Source organism: Eriocheir sinensis, chromosome 25 (genome assembly GCF_024679095.1).
Source record: "Eriocheir sinensis breed Jianghai 21 chromosome 25, ASM2467909v1, whole genome shotgun sequence".
In the NCBI taxonomy this organism is placed as follows: domain Eukaryota; kingdom Metazoa; phylum Arthropoda; class Malacostraca; order Decapoda; family Varunidae; genus Eriocheir; species Eriocheir sinensis.
Window position 1 is genome coordinate 9,229,512 of NC_066533.1, and position 15,298 is coordinate 9,244,809.

General features: G+C 40.8%; 1 protein-coding gene across 2 annotated transcripts in view; it reads left to right on the forward strand.

The window, feature by feature from the left end:
• Positions 1-15,298, forward strand: part of LOC127003306 (polycystin-2-like) — a 29,774-nt gene that overhangs the window by 5,782 nt on the left and 8,694 nt on the right. For both annotated transcript variants that reach the window (XM_050869785.1, XM_050869786.1), the window contains exons 3-6: positions 7,197-7,307; positions 10,705-10,835; positions 13,460-13,591; positions 14,157-14,287. In XM_050869785.1, the coding sequence (XP_050725742.1) occupies positions 7,197-7,307; positions 10,705-10,835; positions 13,460-13,591; positions 14,157-14,287 (505 nt within the window). The remainder of the gene's footprint in view (positions 1-7,196; positions 7,308-10,704; positions 10,836-13,459; positions 13,592-14,156; positions 14,288-15,298) is intronic.

Sequence of the window (15,298 nt, forward strand, 5' to 3'; positions counted from 1 at the left end):
CTAGCTGTCCCCTTACCTTCCTCAATAGCTTCTTATCCCTATCTTCTTACCTTCCTTCTTAAGCACCTGCCTAATTATCTATCTTCCTATATTCCTACCTTTCTTTTTACATACCTACGGCTACCTACGTCCCTACCTAATTGTTATTGTTCTCTTCCTTTCCTTTATTACTTGCCTGCTTTATCTGTCTGTCTTCCTACCTTCCTTCCTAGTTACCTGTATGCTTACCTGTCTTTGTCTTCCTACCTTCATCTTTGAATACCTACCTAACCTACCTACCTACCTTCCTTCCTTATTAACTACTTACCTGCTTGTCTATCTGTCTGTCTTCCTACCTTCCTTCCTAGTTACCTGTATGCTTACCTGTCTCTGTCTTCCTACCTTCATCTTTGAATACCTACCTAACCTACCTACCTACCCTCCTTCCTTATTAACTACTTACCTGCTTGTCTATCTGTCTGTCTTCCTACCTTCCTTCCTAGTTACCTGTATGCTTACCTGTCTCTGTCTTCCTACCTTCATCTTTGAATACCTACCCAACCTACCTACCTTCCTTCCTCATTAATTACTTACCTGCTTGTCTATCTGTCTGTCTTCCTACCTTTCTTCCTAGCTACCTCTATTTTCTTACCTTCCTCTTTGTACCTATCTACATATCTTTCTCCTTACCTTCTTGCCTTTCCTCCTTCACTACCCACCTGCTTATTTATCCCTTTCTTCCTTCCTACATGATTATCTACCTACTTACCTATCTCCTTACCTTCCTGCCTTACTCCTTAACTACCTACCGGTTTATATATTTCCCTATCTTCCTTTCTTCCTACCTTTATCATTAACTACCTAACCTGCCTTCCTATTACTATCTTTCTTCCTTCCATTTTAAATACCAACATAGCAATATCTCTATCTTCCTACCTTCCTCTCAAAATACCTTCTTACCTACCGAGTGACATTAGGAACCATTGCTGCTTTCCTTCCCTCCCTTCCTGTCCTCCCTACCTAAATGTTTACTATCTTACCTAATTACCCACTTGTCTCTCTACCTTCCTACCTAACTGAAGTCAGAAGTCATGTCATCCCTTCTCCCCTCCTTACCTCACGATCTTACATAATTGCCACCTCCCCCTGCACCGTCAGTAGTGTCTCTCTCTCTCTCTCTCTCTCTCTCTCTCTCTCTCTCTCTCTCTCTCTCTCTCTCTCTCTCTCTCTCTCTCTCTCTCTCTCTCTCTCTCTCTCTCTCTCTCTCTCTCTCTCTCTCTCTCTCTCTCTCTTCTCTCTCTCTCTCTCTCTCTCTCTCTCTCTCTCTCTCTCTCTCTCTCTCTCTCTCTCTCTCTCTCTCTCTCTCTCTCTCTCTCTCTCTCTCTCTCTCTCTCTCTCTCTCTCTCTCTCTCTCTCTCTCTCTCTCTCTCTCTCTCTCTCTCTCTCTCTCTCTCTCTCTCTCTCTCTCTCTCCTCTCTCTCTCTCTCTCTCTCTCTCTCTCTCCTCTCTCTCTCTCTCTCTCTCTCTCTCTCTCTCTCTCTCTCTCTCTCTCTCTCTCTCTCTCCTCTCTCTCTCTCTCTCTCTCTCTCTCTCTCCTCTCTCTCTCTCTCTCTCTCTCTCTCTCTCTCTCTCTCTCTCTCTCTCTCTCTCTCTCTCTCTCTCTCTCTCTCTCTCTCTCTCTACAACATTCTATTCCCGTCCCTTAGGCTCATGTTTCCTCGCTAACCTTCGTATAACTTCACCCTTTTGTAGTACGTGATCTTTCTCCCCTCCCTTCTCTCTCTTACTCTCTTCCCTACCTACCTACTTATCCATCTACCTACATCCTACCTTCCTCTTTAACTACCTTTATATTTACTTTTCTACTTAAATACTTACCTGTCCTATCTACCTTTCTTCCTCATTAACGACCTACCTGGTTATCTATTTACCTGTCTTTCTACCCTTCCTTTTATACCCTTCCCTTGCTCTCTCTGTTATTTGTTCTTCTTTCTAATTATGATGCTATTGTTATTGGTGTTCCTGTTGTCGTTGTTTTTCTTATCATTGTTATTGCGTTAAGACCATCCTTCTCTTTCATTTTCCGTCCCTCTTACCTTCCCTCCCTCCTTTTTTTCCAGAACTAACTGCGCGCACACACACACACACACACACACACACACACACACACACACACACACACACACACACAGTTACGTCAAAGTTCAGTAATCCTTTGTTTAGTGCACGTGGTTCAGGCGAAACATTTACCGGTTCACCACCAACACCACCACCACCAACGACAACAACAACAACAACAACAACAGTAACAACAAACAACATCTCTACTACCAACAACGACATTACCACCACCACCAGCAACACTAACACCAACACTAACTACAAACAACTACATCACCACCACCACCACCACCACCAACGATAACAACAACAGTAACAACAAACAACATCTCTACTACCAACAACGACGTTTCAACCACCACCAGCAACACTAACACCAACTAACAACAAACAACTACATTACCACCACTATCACCACCGCCACCAACACCAACACCACCTCCACCTCCACCACCACCACCACCAAACACCAACACTAATAACAAAACCACCACCAAACACCAACACTAATAACAAAACCACCACCAACAACATCACTACATTGCTACCACCACTACGCCACCACCACCATTACCACCACCACTACTACTGTAACTCCGCTTGCGTCACTACTCGTATTTGTTAACTGCTTTCACTACCACTAACACCTCTAATATTACCTACTACTACTACTACTACTACTACTACTACTACTACTACTACTACTACTACTACTACTACTACTACTATTCACTATCGCCACCACCACTACACCACTATCAAAACATATTTACAGTCGCCGTGGTGATTCGAGAGCGTGACGTTGTGGAGGAGGAGGAGGAGGAGGAGGAGGAGGGGGATCAGAAGGAGGAGGAGGAGGAGGAGGAGGAGCATAAATAGAAGGAGGTATTGTCCCTTCCATCCCGCTCCCACTATACTGTTTTGGATTAGAGAGAGAGAGAGAGAGAGAGAGAGAGAGAGAGAGAGAGAGAGAGAGAGAGAGAGAGGGTGTGGGGGGGGGAGGAGGAGAAGCCACAATACAAAGGGAAAGAAGAGATCGTAAAGGAGGAGGAAGACGAGGAGGAAGAGGGGAAGATTAGGGGGAGGAGGAGGAGCAGGAGTTGAACTAAGAATGAGAAGGAAAAATAATAATACATAAGAATTAACAGCAGCACAATAACAGGCAGTAATAGTAGAAAAAGAAGAAGAAGAAGAAGAAGAAGAAGAAGAAGAAGAGGAAGAAGAAGAAGAAGAAGAAGAAATATAAAGAAGAAATGCAGATGAAGTAGAAAGAAAGAACAAGAAGAAACCTCAAGAAGAACAAGAAAAGAACAAGATATAGAAGTAGAAGAAGAAGAGGAAAAAGAAAAAGAAGAGGAAGAAGAAGAAGAAGATGATGATAGTGATAATGATGATGATGATGATAATGAAAAAGTAAAGGAAAAAGAAGAAAAACAGAGAAGATAAAGAAAGTTTGAAGGTCACGTGGAGTATGCGAGTAAATATCTAGGTTGTGGTATTGACGTGAGGAGGCGTGTGTTGTGATGAGGACCTATGGTGACGGTAACGACGATGACGATGATGATGATGAGGAGGAGGAACAGGAACAATGATAGGAGGAGGAGCAGGAGCAGAAGAAGGAGGAATGAAGATCGAAGGGCCTGGAGGAGAATGAGAAAGAGGAGGAACAGGAGAGAAGATATGAGGTGCAGGAGAAGAGGAGAAGGATAGGAGGAGGAGGAAATGAGGTGAAGGATTAGAGCAGATAACGAGGAGCAGGAGAAAGAGGAGAGAAAATAGGAGGAGCAGGAGATGAGGTGAAGGATTGGAGTAGATAGGAGAAGCAGGAGGAGAATGAAGAAAGGGAGAAAGAGAAGATACGAGAAGCATTGAAGAAGAGAAGGGAAATGCTGACCACGGTGACGCCTAGAAAGAAGAATAAGAAGAAAAAGAAGGAGAAAACGAAGGAGGAGGAGGACGATGAAAAGATTGACATAAGAGAAATAAGAAGAATAGGAGAACGAATATAAAGAAGATCGAGCAAGGATTCAATGTCTTGTTATTGGTATACTGTTAAAAGGCTTATCTCACTGCCTGTCACTTTCATTATCTGGCACACACACACACACACACACACACACACACACACACACACACACACACACACACACACACACGGTCTTTAGCTGCTCCTTTGCCTGCCTGTCTGTCTGTGTGTCTGTGTGCGTGAGGAAAGAGCGTGTGTGTGTATGTGTGTGTATATGTGTGCGTGTAACAGCTCCCTTACTTGCCAGAGTGCACACAGAGACCTCCTAAACTGTGCATGACCAACCTTGACTGTGTGTGTGTGTGTGTGTGTGTGTGTGTGTGTGTGTGTGTGTGTGTGTGTGTGTGGTGGGATTTGTCACCTTAATTAAAGTGCTTGGAACATAAATGGATGATGAGGGAGAGAATTAGAGATGTGGTCAGGGAAGTGATTTAAGGGGCGAATTAACAGGTGAAGGGAAGGGTTAACAGGTGAAGGGAAGGGTTAACAGGTGAAGGGAAGGGTCAACAGGTGAAGGGAAGGGTCAACAGGTGAAGGGAAGGGTCAACAGGTGAAGGGAAGGGTCAACAGGTGAAGGGAAGGGTCAACAGGTAAAGGGAAGGGTTAACAGGTGAAGGGAAGGGTTAACAGGTGAAGGGAAGGGTCAACAGGTGAAGGGAAGGGTCAACAGGTGAAGGGAAGGGTCAACAGGTGAAGGGAAGGGTTAAACAGGTAAGAGAAAAAGTCTTCCCTTCACATTCATTCTCTTCTTTTCTTTTCCATTCCTTTTTTTCCCTTCCCTTTCCTTACCTCCATTTTCCTTTTCCTTCCCTATCGTTTTCCCTCTCATTCCTTTTCTTTCTCTTCCTTTCTTTTCGTCTCCTTTTCTTTTTTCCCTTCCTCTTCCTTTTGTTATCTTCCCATCTTTTTCTTTCCTGTCGTTTTCCCTTCCACTTTCCTTTCCCATTCATTCTTTTCCCTTCTTTCCTTCTTTTTTTCCCTTCCCTTAAAATTTCTGCCTCCATTTTCCTTATTTTCCTTCCCTTTTGTTTTCCCTCCCCTTCCTTTTCATTCTCTTCCCTTCCTTTCCTTTCCTTTTCCCTCCCCTTCCTTTTCATTCTTTTCCCTTCCCTTTCATTATCAACCCTTCTTTTCCTTTTCTTTTGTTTTCCCTTCTCTTCCCTTTCTTTTGTTTTCCCTTTTCTTCCCTTTCATTTTCTACCTTTCTTTTCCTTTCATTTAATTTTCCCTTCCTTCCCTTTCCTTGCCTTCCCTTCCTTTTCATTCTCTTCCCTTCTTTTCCTTTCCTTTTCCTTTTCTTTACCCTTCCCTTTCATTTTCTATTCTTCTTCCTTTTCTTTTGTTTTCCCTTCTCTTTCCTTTCATTTTCTACCCTTCTTTTCCGTTCCTTTTGTTTTCCTTTCGGTTTCCATTCCCTTTTCCTTTCTTCCTCCCTTCCCCTTCCTTTTCATTTCCTTGCCTTATTATCCTTTTTTTCGCTTTCCCTTCCCTTCTCCTTTCCTTCCGTTTTCCATTCCCTACCCTTTTAATCTCTTCCCTTCTTTCCTTTTCCTTCCCTTTCTTTACCTCCACTTCCCATCGTTTTCTTTCTCTTCGTTTTGACTTCCTTTTCTCAGTCTCAATTTCCCTATCAATCCTATCATCCATTTCTCTTTTTCCTTTCCTTTCTTCTCTCCCTCTTCTCCTTCCCACATTCTCCTAATCTATCTCTTATCTCCTTTCCTTCCATTCAGTTTCGTTTCATCATTACTCCTTCGCACCTTCTTTCCTCCTCTCTCTCTCTTCCTTGCTTCAGATTCTTTCTTCTCACCCTTCCGCTTTTATTCTTCTCTTCCCCTCCCTTCCTCCTCTCTCCCTCGGCTCTTTCATAACTTAACAGATTATCATTGTGACGTCATCCCAAGTGAGAAAAGGGGTATTATGTGAGGAATAGTAGTAGTGGTAGTAGTAGTAGTAGTAGTAGTAGTAGTAGTAGTAGTAGTAGTAGTAGTAGGTGTTGTTGTGATTGTGTTGTTTTGTATAGTGTGTGTGTGTGTGTGTGTGTGTGTGTGTGTGTGTGTGTGTGTGTGTGTGTGTGTGTGTGTGTGTGTGTGTGTGTGTGTGTGTGTGTGTGTGTGTGTGTGTGTACATAACTGATTATTTAGCGAGAACGTGCGTGTGAATAACTGTACAAAAGACGTCATCAGTGTGTGTGTGTGTGTGTGTGTGTGTGTGAAACGGAAAATGAGAGAGAGAGAGAGAGAGAGAGAGAGAGAGAGAGAGAGAGAGAGAGAGAGAGATTATCCAGCCGCCACTTAAAAGAACTGAAGTATTAAAGAAAACACAAAGCTGATAAACAAACAAACATAAATTGCCTTGATAAACATTTGAAGGGAAGACACGATTCAGGGTTACGTGTGAATATGTATGTATGTATGTATGTATGTATGTGTGTATGTATGTGTGTATGTATGTATGTATGTATGTGTGTATGTGTGTAGCTCAGGAATCAATGGTCGAATATGTGTGCATTTCTTAATTCTCGTTTTACTTTCTTTTTCTTTCTTTCTTCCTTCTTCCCTTCCTTTGTTTCTTGCTTTATTTTCTTCCTTTCCCCTTTCTTCTTTTCCTTTTTTTCTTTCTTCTTTAATTTCTTCTTGTCTTCTTTCCTTCCTTTCGTATCTTCTCTTCTTTCCTTCTCCTTTCTTTTTCTCTTCCTTCCTTTCTCCCTTCTTTCTTTTCTTTCTTTCTTTCCTTTCATTATATTTCTCTTCATTTCTCTCTTCCTTCTTTTCTCCCTTCCTTCTCTTCGTCCTTTTTTGTCTCTCTTCTTTCCTTTCTTTCACACAAAAAAAATCTCCTTTCTTAATCACTTTCCCTTCTTCATGCATCCCTCCATCCCTTCAGTTAAATCTATCCCAATCTATTCTTGAACTCTTTCTCTCATTCATTCATTTCTTCATTTTCTTCTTATCTATTCTTTAACTTTTTCTCGCCGTCATTCCTTCCTTCATCTGCTACTACTACTACTACTACTACTACTACTACTACGACTATCCATCTATTTATTCCTATTTATTTATTCCTTCAGGCATGTGGGCCACCCGGCAGATGACCAAAAAGGAGGACCGGGAGATCTATGTGAGGACCACGCTGAGAGAACTGCTCGTCTACATCATCTTCCTCATCGTCCTCTGCATCAGTGAGTACTACTACTACTACCTCTCAGTCATCTTCCTTCATCGTCATCACCATCATCTTCATCATTTTCACCATCATCCCTTGCATTATTTAGTACTTTTACCTCAGTCACCTTCCTCATCGTCCTCGTCCTCCTCCTCATCATCATCATTATCATCATCGTCATCATTTTTCTAATTAATTTTCTTTACTGTCTTTTCCACTTTTTTCCTGTTATTTTTTTCATTCATTCTTAAATTTTCTTGTTGTTTTTGTTCTTCTTGTTCTTCTTTCTTTTTTCTTATTCGTCTACATCAGAGGTTCTCAATCTTTTTTCAGTGATGGCACCTTGAACTTATATAAACCCTTTTGGGGCACCCCTTTTTCACCCCCCCCCCCTCCTCACATGAATCAACTTCTTATACACAATTGTACCTGTTTAAATTACTTTAATTAATGACTTAAAATTATTATCCATACTCAAACCAAAATTAACATACGGTACAATATGTACCTGCCCAAACAGAACTCATCAGCCGAATTAGATTAGCTAACTTAAGAGTTGTAAATGCAGACTAACATAAAAAGAAGAAAAAAAAGGATGATTAAAAATTCATGATGATTTGTGGCACCCCTAGGCACTGTCCGTGGCACCCCAGGGTGCCGCGGCACCCAGTTTGAGAACCTCTGACTTTACATCTTTATACTCTTTCCCTCATCATCATCATCATCGTTATTATCATCATCATCATCTTCATCCGTGAGTACCTTTAATAGTCATCTTCTTCGTCATCATCATTAGCATTATCTTTTCTTTTTCTTCACCGATTCAAAGCAATCCCTAAGTTATGTTCGTTCGTTAAGGATTTACCCCCTAAAAAGGGGAACGGGCCTTTGTCGATTGACGGCCCGTCACCCTAAGTTATGTTTCCCACCTTCGTCATTTATAGTAGCAGCAGCAGCAGCAGCAGCAGTAGTAGTAGTAGTAGTAGTAGTAGTAGTAGTAATGGAAGTAGCAGTAACAGTTACATACGCACACTTAAAAAAAAAAAAAAATGCTGAGAACTATGAGACACGACAAAGTGACACGTGTAAACCTACCACCACCACCACCACCACCACTACAACGATCAGACAAGTCATGACGGTGTGGTGTTTAGCTCATGATACACTCCACCATAAACTCCCCTCCCACTCCTCCCCGCCGTCCCCTCCCCCTCCCTCCTCCCCCACCCCGCCCTTTCCTCGTACATTTGCATGCACACACGCACGCACTCTACCCTAAGCTCAGTGTAGTTCTCTCGTTCTTGTGATTCTATTTCTGGACCTGACGATAGAGGATTGGTTTATGGCGACTCTCTTGTATCCTCTGCTGCGTTCAAGGGTTATAGAAAGTGGCCCCACCCTTAGATGCTTACTTTATTATAATCTGTGGAATTATTGACAAGAAAATGGCCTAGTAGTGTATCGTTATAAGCTGTTAGCCTCACTATAGAAAGGAAAATGTAGTGATAAAATGTCTTTCTTTCTCTCTAACTGTTAATATGAGAGGTGTTTGTTTATTTTTATTTTCGCACACAATATTTACACCTGCCAACCTCTTTTTTTCTTTCTCTTTTTCAGTTTGTTGTTGTTGTTGTTGTTGTTGTTGTTTTTCTTCTTCTTCTTCTTCTTCTTCTTCTTCTTCTTCTTCTTCTTCTTCTTCTTCTTCTTCTTCTTCTTCTTCTTCTTCTTCTTCTTCTTCTTCTTCTTCTTCTTCTTCTTCTTCTTATTATTATTATTATTATTATTATTATTATTATTATTATTATTATTATTATTATTATTATTATTGTTCATAAATCATCACATTTTTTCCCCCTTCATACATCATCATGTATAAAGAAAAAGAAGAAGAAGAAAAGGGAAAATAAGAAAGAAAAAAATAAAGAAAAAACAAAAAGAAAAGCTCATAATAACATGATTAAAAAAGATAAAAACATTAAACGAATCATAATATTAGCACACTTGCAACGAGACTGACTACTTTACCAGCATTCTTCCAGGTTATGTGTATCTAGGTCAATGACGCCTCACTGTGCGTTAAAAAAGGTAACACTGCTAACGTATGTATGTAAATATGTCTTACACGTGGCATTCTCAGACGCTTTCGACTCTCACAACAATTTTCAAAGGCCAAAAAGAAGATTCGTCGGGTCGTCATGAGTATTTTCACATTCATGGTGCAGAAGCCTTGTCAAATCGTCACTATAGGCTCATAAAACTATACCCATGGAAATACTAACACAACCTCTACGAAAGCCTTATCAAATGTAGGTGTGTAAGCCCCGGAATGTTTGAGAATAATGGCCTTACACGCGTATTATGTATGAAACGTTTGAGCTTTTGTTGGAACGTTTTTTAAGGGCACAGGAGCTACGTCGAGCTGTCAAGAGTGGCGCTTTCCCGTTCATAGCGCGGAAACCTTGCAAAACTACCGCCTGCAGGGTCATGATACCACCCCTGGAAATACTAACACAGCTATTACGAAAGCCTTGTCAAATGTGGGTGTGTGAGCCCCGAAATGTTTGAGGATATGGGTCTTAAGCGTATAACATTCTCCGGTTGCGTGACTGTACTACGAAACGGCGCACGGAAAATAATATGTAGTACGCCTTTATCTCGCCTCGTTAATCCGCTCGTCACGTAAACTACAGCACCTAGCTACAGGTCGACTATACACTTCACCTCGCTACGCTTCATGCATTCTGAGGGTCACTTGTCGCGAGTATTTATAGAATGTACGCCTTCCTTCCTTTCGCTTGTATGTCGTTCCTCTTTCACGCGGGCAGTATCAAGACACATCTAGCCAAAAAAGAGAGAAAAAAAAAGAAAAAAGGAACGTTCTCTTCGATTATTTCTTTATCTTCTTATCGTGGGAACGGCGTGTAGTGGAATATACTTGGTTTTTTTTCTTTCTCTATTTTGATTTGCCTTGGTGTTGCTCCTCTGCCCTTACGATATGGTTTTCTTCCCTTTACAAGTTTGCATTTTTTCTTCGTTTAAGTATACATATGAATAAATATTTTCTCTAAAATGGCACACATGCATGCTAAGGGCTAAAAAAAAAAATAAATAAATAAAAAAATGAAGGAGCTTGCAGCTTCTAGTTAAGAAGTTCGAAAAAATATATATATTCCTGTCAGTTTACCAGAAAATATTTCGTGTGCACTTCCTTCCCGTCACTAACTCCTGTAAGTATAATCAGAAAGTAGCTACCTCCTCTCCTGTCGCTAAAAAAGGAGGAGAAATTAAGGGTTTTCATATTAATCGCCTCTTTGCTTAATTAATTCCTCCTGCAGTCCCGATCGGCAGCCTTATGAAACCAAATAATAATAATAATAACAATAGTGACACGCCTCCTTTTCTTCCTTCTCCAGTCACGTTCGGCATGACCTCCCCGACGATGTACTACTACACGAAGGTGCTGAGCGAGCTGTTCCTGGACGCGCCCTACCCCGACACCAAGAACACCTTCAGGGCCTCCACGCAGGTGCTCGACTTCTGGAGGGTACGTGTGTGGACCTAGTCGCCAAATAGTAGTGTACAGGGTTAGACTTAAGCCAGGATCTGTTAAACTTCTTCTTCTTCTTCTTTTGACCTGTTTCGCCTTGTATCGCTTCTTAGGTCCTCCTTTGTACAGGGTTAGAGTTACGCGATTTGTTAAACTTCTTCTTCTTCTTCTTTTGACCTGTTCCGCCTTGTATCGCTTCTTAGGTCCTCCTTGGTATTTCTCTACACTTAAATACTTCACTACGCACACTTAGTTACTGCACTGTGCACACTTATACACTTCACCCTGCACTGAGCTATGTTTTTCTGTTCACTTTGCTTCCAGTGATTTGCCTGCTGTTTTCTTTTCTTCACTTTAGCTTATTCTTGTCTTTTCTTTTGGATGTACCTTCTACTTTTACTTAGTTTCCACTATTACAATATTCTTAAACGCCGTATTAGTATTTATTTAGTGGTTAGTTTGACTTTTTAATTCCAGTTTTAGAACGGAGTTATTTAGTTTTGGATTTTCAGAGTTAAGTTGACATTTTACAAACTCAGTCGTAATTGTGAAATAAAAAAAATCAGCAAAGTCTTGAAAAAACAGGTCAAATAAGACAGATCAGCCACACTGTTATTAATAAAGACTGATTTGACGTTTGAAAAATCAGTCTTGTGTTATCCTCTCTCCTGATCTACTTTTTATCCAACTTAGATTTGTTTACGTTAGGTTAGAGTTAGTATGTTACCCTGTCTCCATTTCCACTTTTCTATCCAGCTTAGTTTTTAAAGTCGTGGATGTTCCTTGCCTGCACCGCCTCTTCCTCCAACTCATCCCAAACACCAATAGTTGTGTTAAGGAAAACTAAATATCTTGACCTTATCACCACATCTAGTCTTCTTCAACGTGTTTTCAAGGTCTCTTCTTCATTCATTAGTCCTTGTCAGAAGATCCTCCCTTACTGCCTTAAACATCATTATTAAATTTTATCTCTTTTCTGTATTTCAACTTTGTCAATTTCAACAAATCCAATCTGTGTGTGTGTGTATGTGTGTGTGTGTGTGTGTGTGTGTGTGTGTGTGTGTGTGTGTGTGTGTGTGTGTGTGTGTGTGTGTGTGTGTGTGTCAATATGTTCATACCTGTTTTTTTTTTTTTTTTTTACAAGATTTTGTTAAGCTTTTATTGTTCCGTAATATTTTTTTCACACACACACACACACACACACACACACACACACACACACACGATTTCATTTGGTAAAGCGGTCCCATTCATCAGTAATTATTCAGTATGTGTGTGTGTGTGTGTGTGTGTGTGTGTGTGTGTGTGTGTGTGTGTGTGTGTGTCATAACCACCGTCTCTATTCATTTTGTCATCCTGCTTTTCCTCCGTGTTTCGTCTATCCGTACCCGCCATTTAGTAACGAAAAAAAAAAATGCGTACCCGCGGATCTAGACTAGCTCTCCCACGCGTTAGAGAAGGTGAATTTGGCTCAGGGCGTTGACCCCTTGTATTACGGAGAGCACACACACACCCCAATGACTAGTACTACACAGTCAGACTCATTGGATGTGAAGGGAGGAGAGAAGGGAAAGCGTGAGGGAAAGGAAGGACAGAGTAATGTGATAGAAGTCCAAGCTGCGGCTATTATTATTATTATTATTATTATTATTATTATTATTATTATTATTATTATTATTATTATTATTATTATTATTGGTAGTAGTAGTAGTAGTAGTAGTAGTAGTAGTAGTAGTAGTAGTAGTAGTAGTAGTAGTAGTAGGAAGAGGAGGAGGAGGAGGAGGAGGATCAAGGAAATATAAAGAAATACGTGATATAGACCCAAACAAAGTCCCCTCGATGATTAAACATGGATAAGAAAAATAAAAGAAGCATTGACAGTAAAGTAAGGAAGAAAAAAAAAAAAAAAAAAGAGGGGGAGACTAATCATTGCAATATAAGGAAGTGCAAGGAAATGCTTGAATATGGGCAATGTGTGGTAGCTTGAACAGTTGACTTGTGGATGAGATAAAGGTGAAGTATATATGCGGCTACTCCACTGAAAACAGAACCTCACAAAATATAAACTCTGATCGGAAGCCGGGGAGTTTATTCACTTATTATTTTTTGTGTTGTGTAGAAGTACCGTCTTAATAACTTTTCTTACGCTAACTACAAGAGGACGATGAATGCGCGGGTTCTGTGTTTCTAGGAGCTTAAATTTACTTGTCAATCAGTTATAAAATAGCTTTGAAAGGGCCAAATGTTTCACAGGATCGGTCACTGAACGGGTATATACGATAAGCTCTAATTACACACTTAACTAAGTTGGTAAAATTCACTTGTTTAATTATAAGGGGAATCGTATGGCGTGCGAAGTCAGTTCCAATTGAATACAGTTGAAAAGAAGAAGATCCTATTTAACCACCAGATTAATATGAATGTGTCAGGAGGTGAAGATGAGATGCTTCATGAGTCATTTCGAACCAGCTGAAGCAAGTTAGATCTGAGGTAGGGTAACTTTTTGTTTAATAGGCACGGTAGTGACACCATACAAGCTAACACCATAGAGTATTATTATGTAGTTTGGTGTTTTTGCATATTTATGGCTGTACATAACGTGCGTGTCCCTTCCCGAACAGTTTTCAGAGAACGTGTTGCTGGACGGCCTGTACTGGGAACACTGGTACGACGTGAGCGAGACGGACACTACCAAGGACGACCGCAACATTCTATATGAGAACAGACTCCTGGGCGTGCCCCGCGTCAGGCAGGTCGGTGCTGCACAAGGGTAAAGGGGCTAGTACACTGGGCAAATTTTCCGTGGATCTTCAGTCAAACCACGATTTCCGCTGGCATGGTTCTCATATTTCCGTGGTTTTCTGACGTGTCCTCGATCTTCAAAAGCTACGATAGATTTCACTGAAGGACGACGGTATTACTCACCATCATCATCAGCAGCAATAACAAGAAACAAATGAGAACCACGCTAGCGGAAATCGTGGTTTGACAGAAGATCCATGGAAAATTTACCCAGTGTAATAGCCCCATAACGATTTGTATTGTGGGATGTTGTACCTGGCGCAGCTGTGGTGTAAAACTGACATAACCTAACAATCGCTCTCCTCAATGTTAAAAAAAATGGCTTCGTGTCGTGATATTTATTCAAAGTACGAGTATCACAATCAGAAGGGGAACTGTTAATATTATCTGGCCATGAAATAAGCCCACCTAATTAAATTTCGAAACTCACATTTCACGCAGCAGTTCAGTGACTTATTTGATTATTTCATGGGCAGTTGTAGGTAGCAGCGGCATAAACTGATCAATGCCTTTCAGTTAAGAGTCCACAATACATCGTGTGAGATACCGCCAGACTTCCAGCGAGTCATCCGTCAGTGCTTCAGTGAATACGCTCCAGCCAACGAAGACACCTCAGAGTTCAGCCCTAATGGAGAGAATACTACCGCGTAAGTTATAGCCTCGGATCATGAAAGAGATACGGCTTTTCACTATGATTTGTTTGTATATTTGTATGTATGCATTATATTATGTTTCCACGTTTATGTCTGTTTATCTGTATCTAAAAATCTGTTTCCTTCTGTAACTCCTTAACCTAGTTGCTGCGGAGATCATGTTTCTTAATTTAAGGCCCCTCTAAGCGAATTAATGAGAAAAAATCATCGCTCTCGCACACCACTTCATAATATATATCAACGCATTTGTGATCAATTTATGCATCATCTATTTTTGGGGGTTTATATCATGGCAAAAATGTGGCCCGCTGCTGGTACACGGCAAAGCCACAAATTTGGCCCGTCGCTGCTACCGGATTAACGAATGGCAAACCAGGAGAGACTTCAGTTCTTAGTATTCTTACATTTCCTCCTTTCCTTTCCATTCCCTCCTTTGCATCATGATCACAATTCTCACCTTTCTATGCACATGTCCATTAGGTGCTCACTATTTCCACTAATTCCATTCTCACCCCACTTCAACCACACTTCATCTGTACATTACCAACTCATGCATTCATATTCCCCTCAAAAGTATAACCCCTTTTTGAACTTGTTTAGATGGTCATTCAACTATTCTCAAAAGTTCATTATAATTTTCTCTTATTCATGTTTGCTTGACATATGCACCCACCCACACATACTATACTAACTCTGTATCCCTCATCATGCATGTTATTCTAGAGCCATGTTATACATGACTATGTATGCCTATATCCAAGGAGACACTAAGAATTCAACACCTTGCTTCCCCTTCCTCATTCGCCCCTGGCCAAATTACTGAGTAGCCTACATCTCTCTTCATACCCTCTCAAATCACACTTAAACACCCACCTCCACATTCCATAAGTAAAACACGAAGTCCTGTTCTGTGTTATTTTGTGCTGATGAATAAGGGGAGAGTAAGAAAGTGAGGACTATAGTATTTAAGAACAATACATAGACAGTAGCCATAGTCCCATCTTG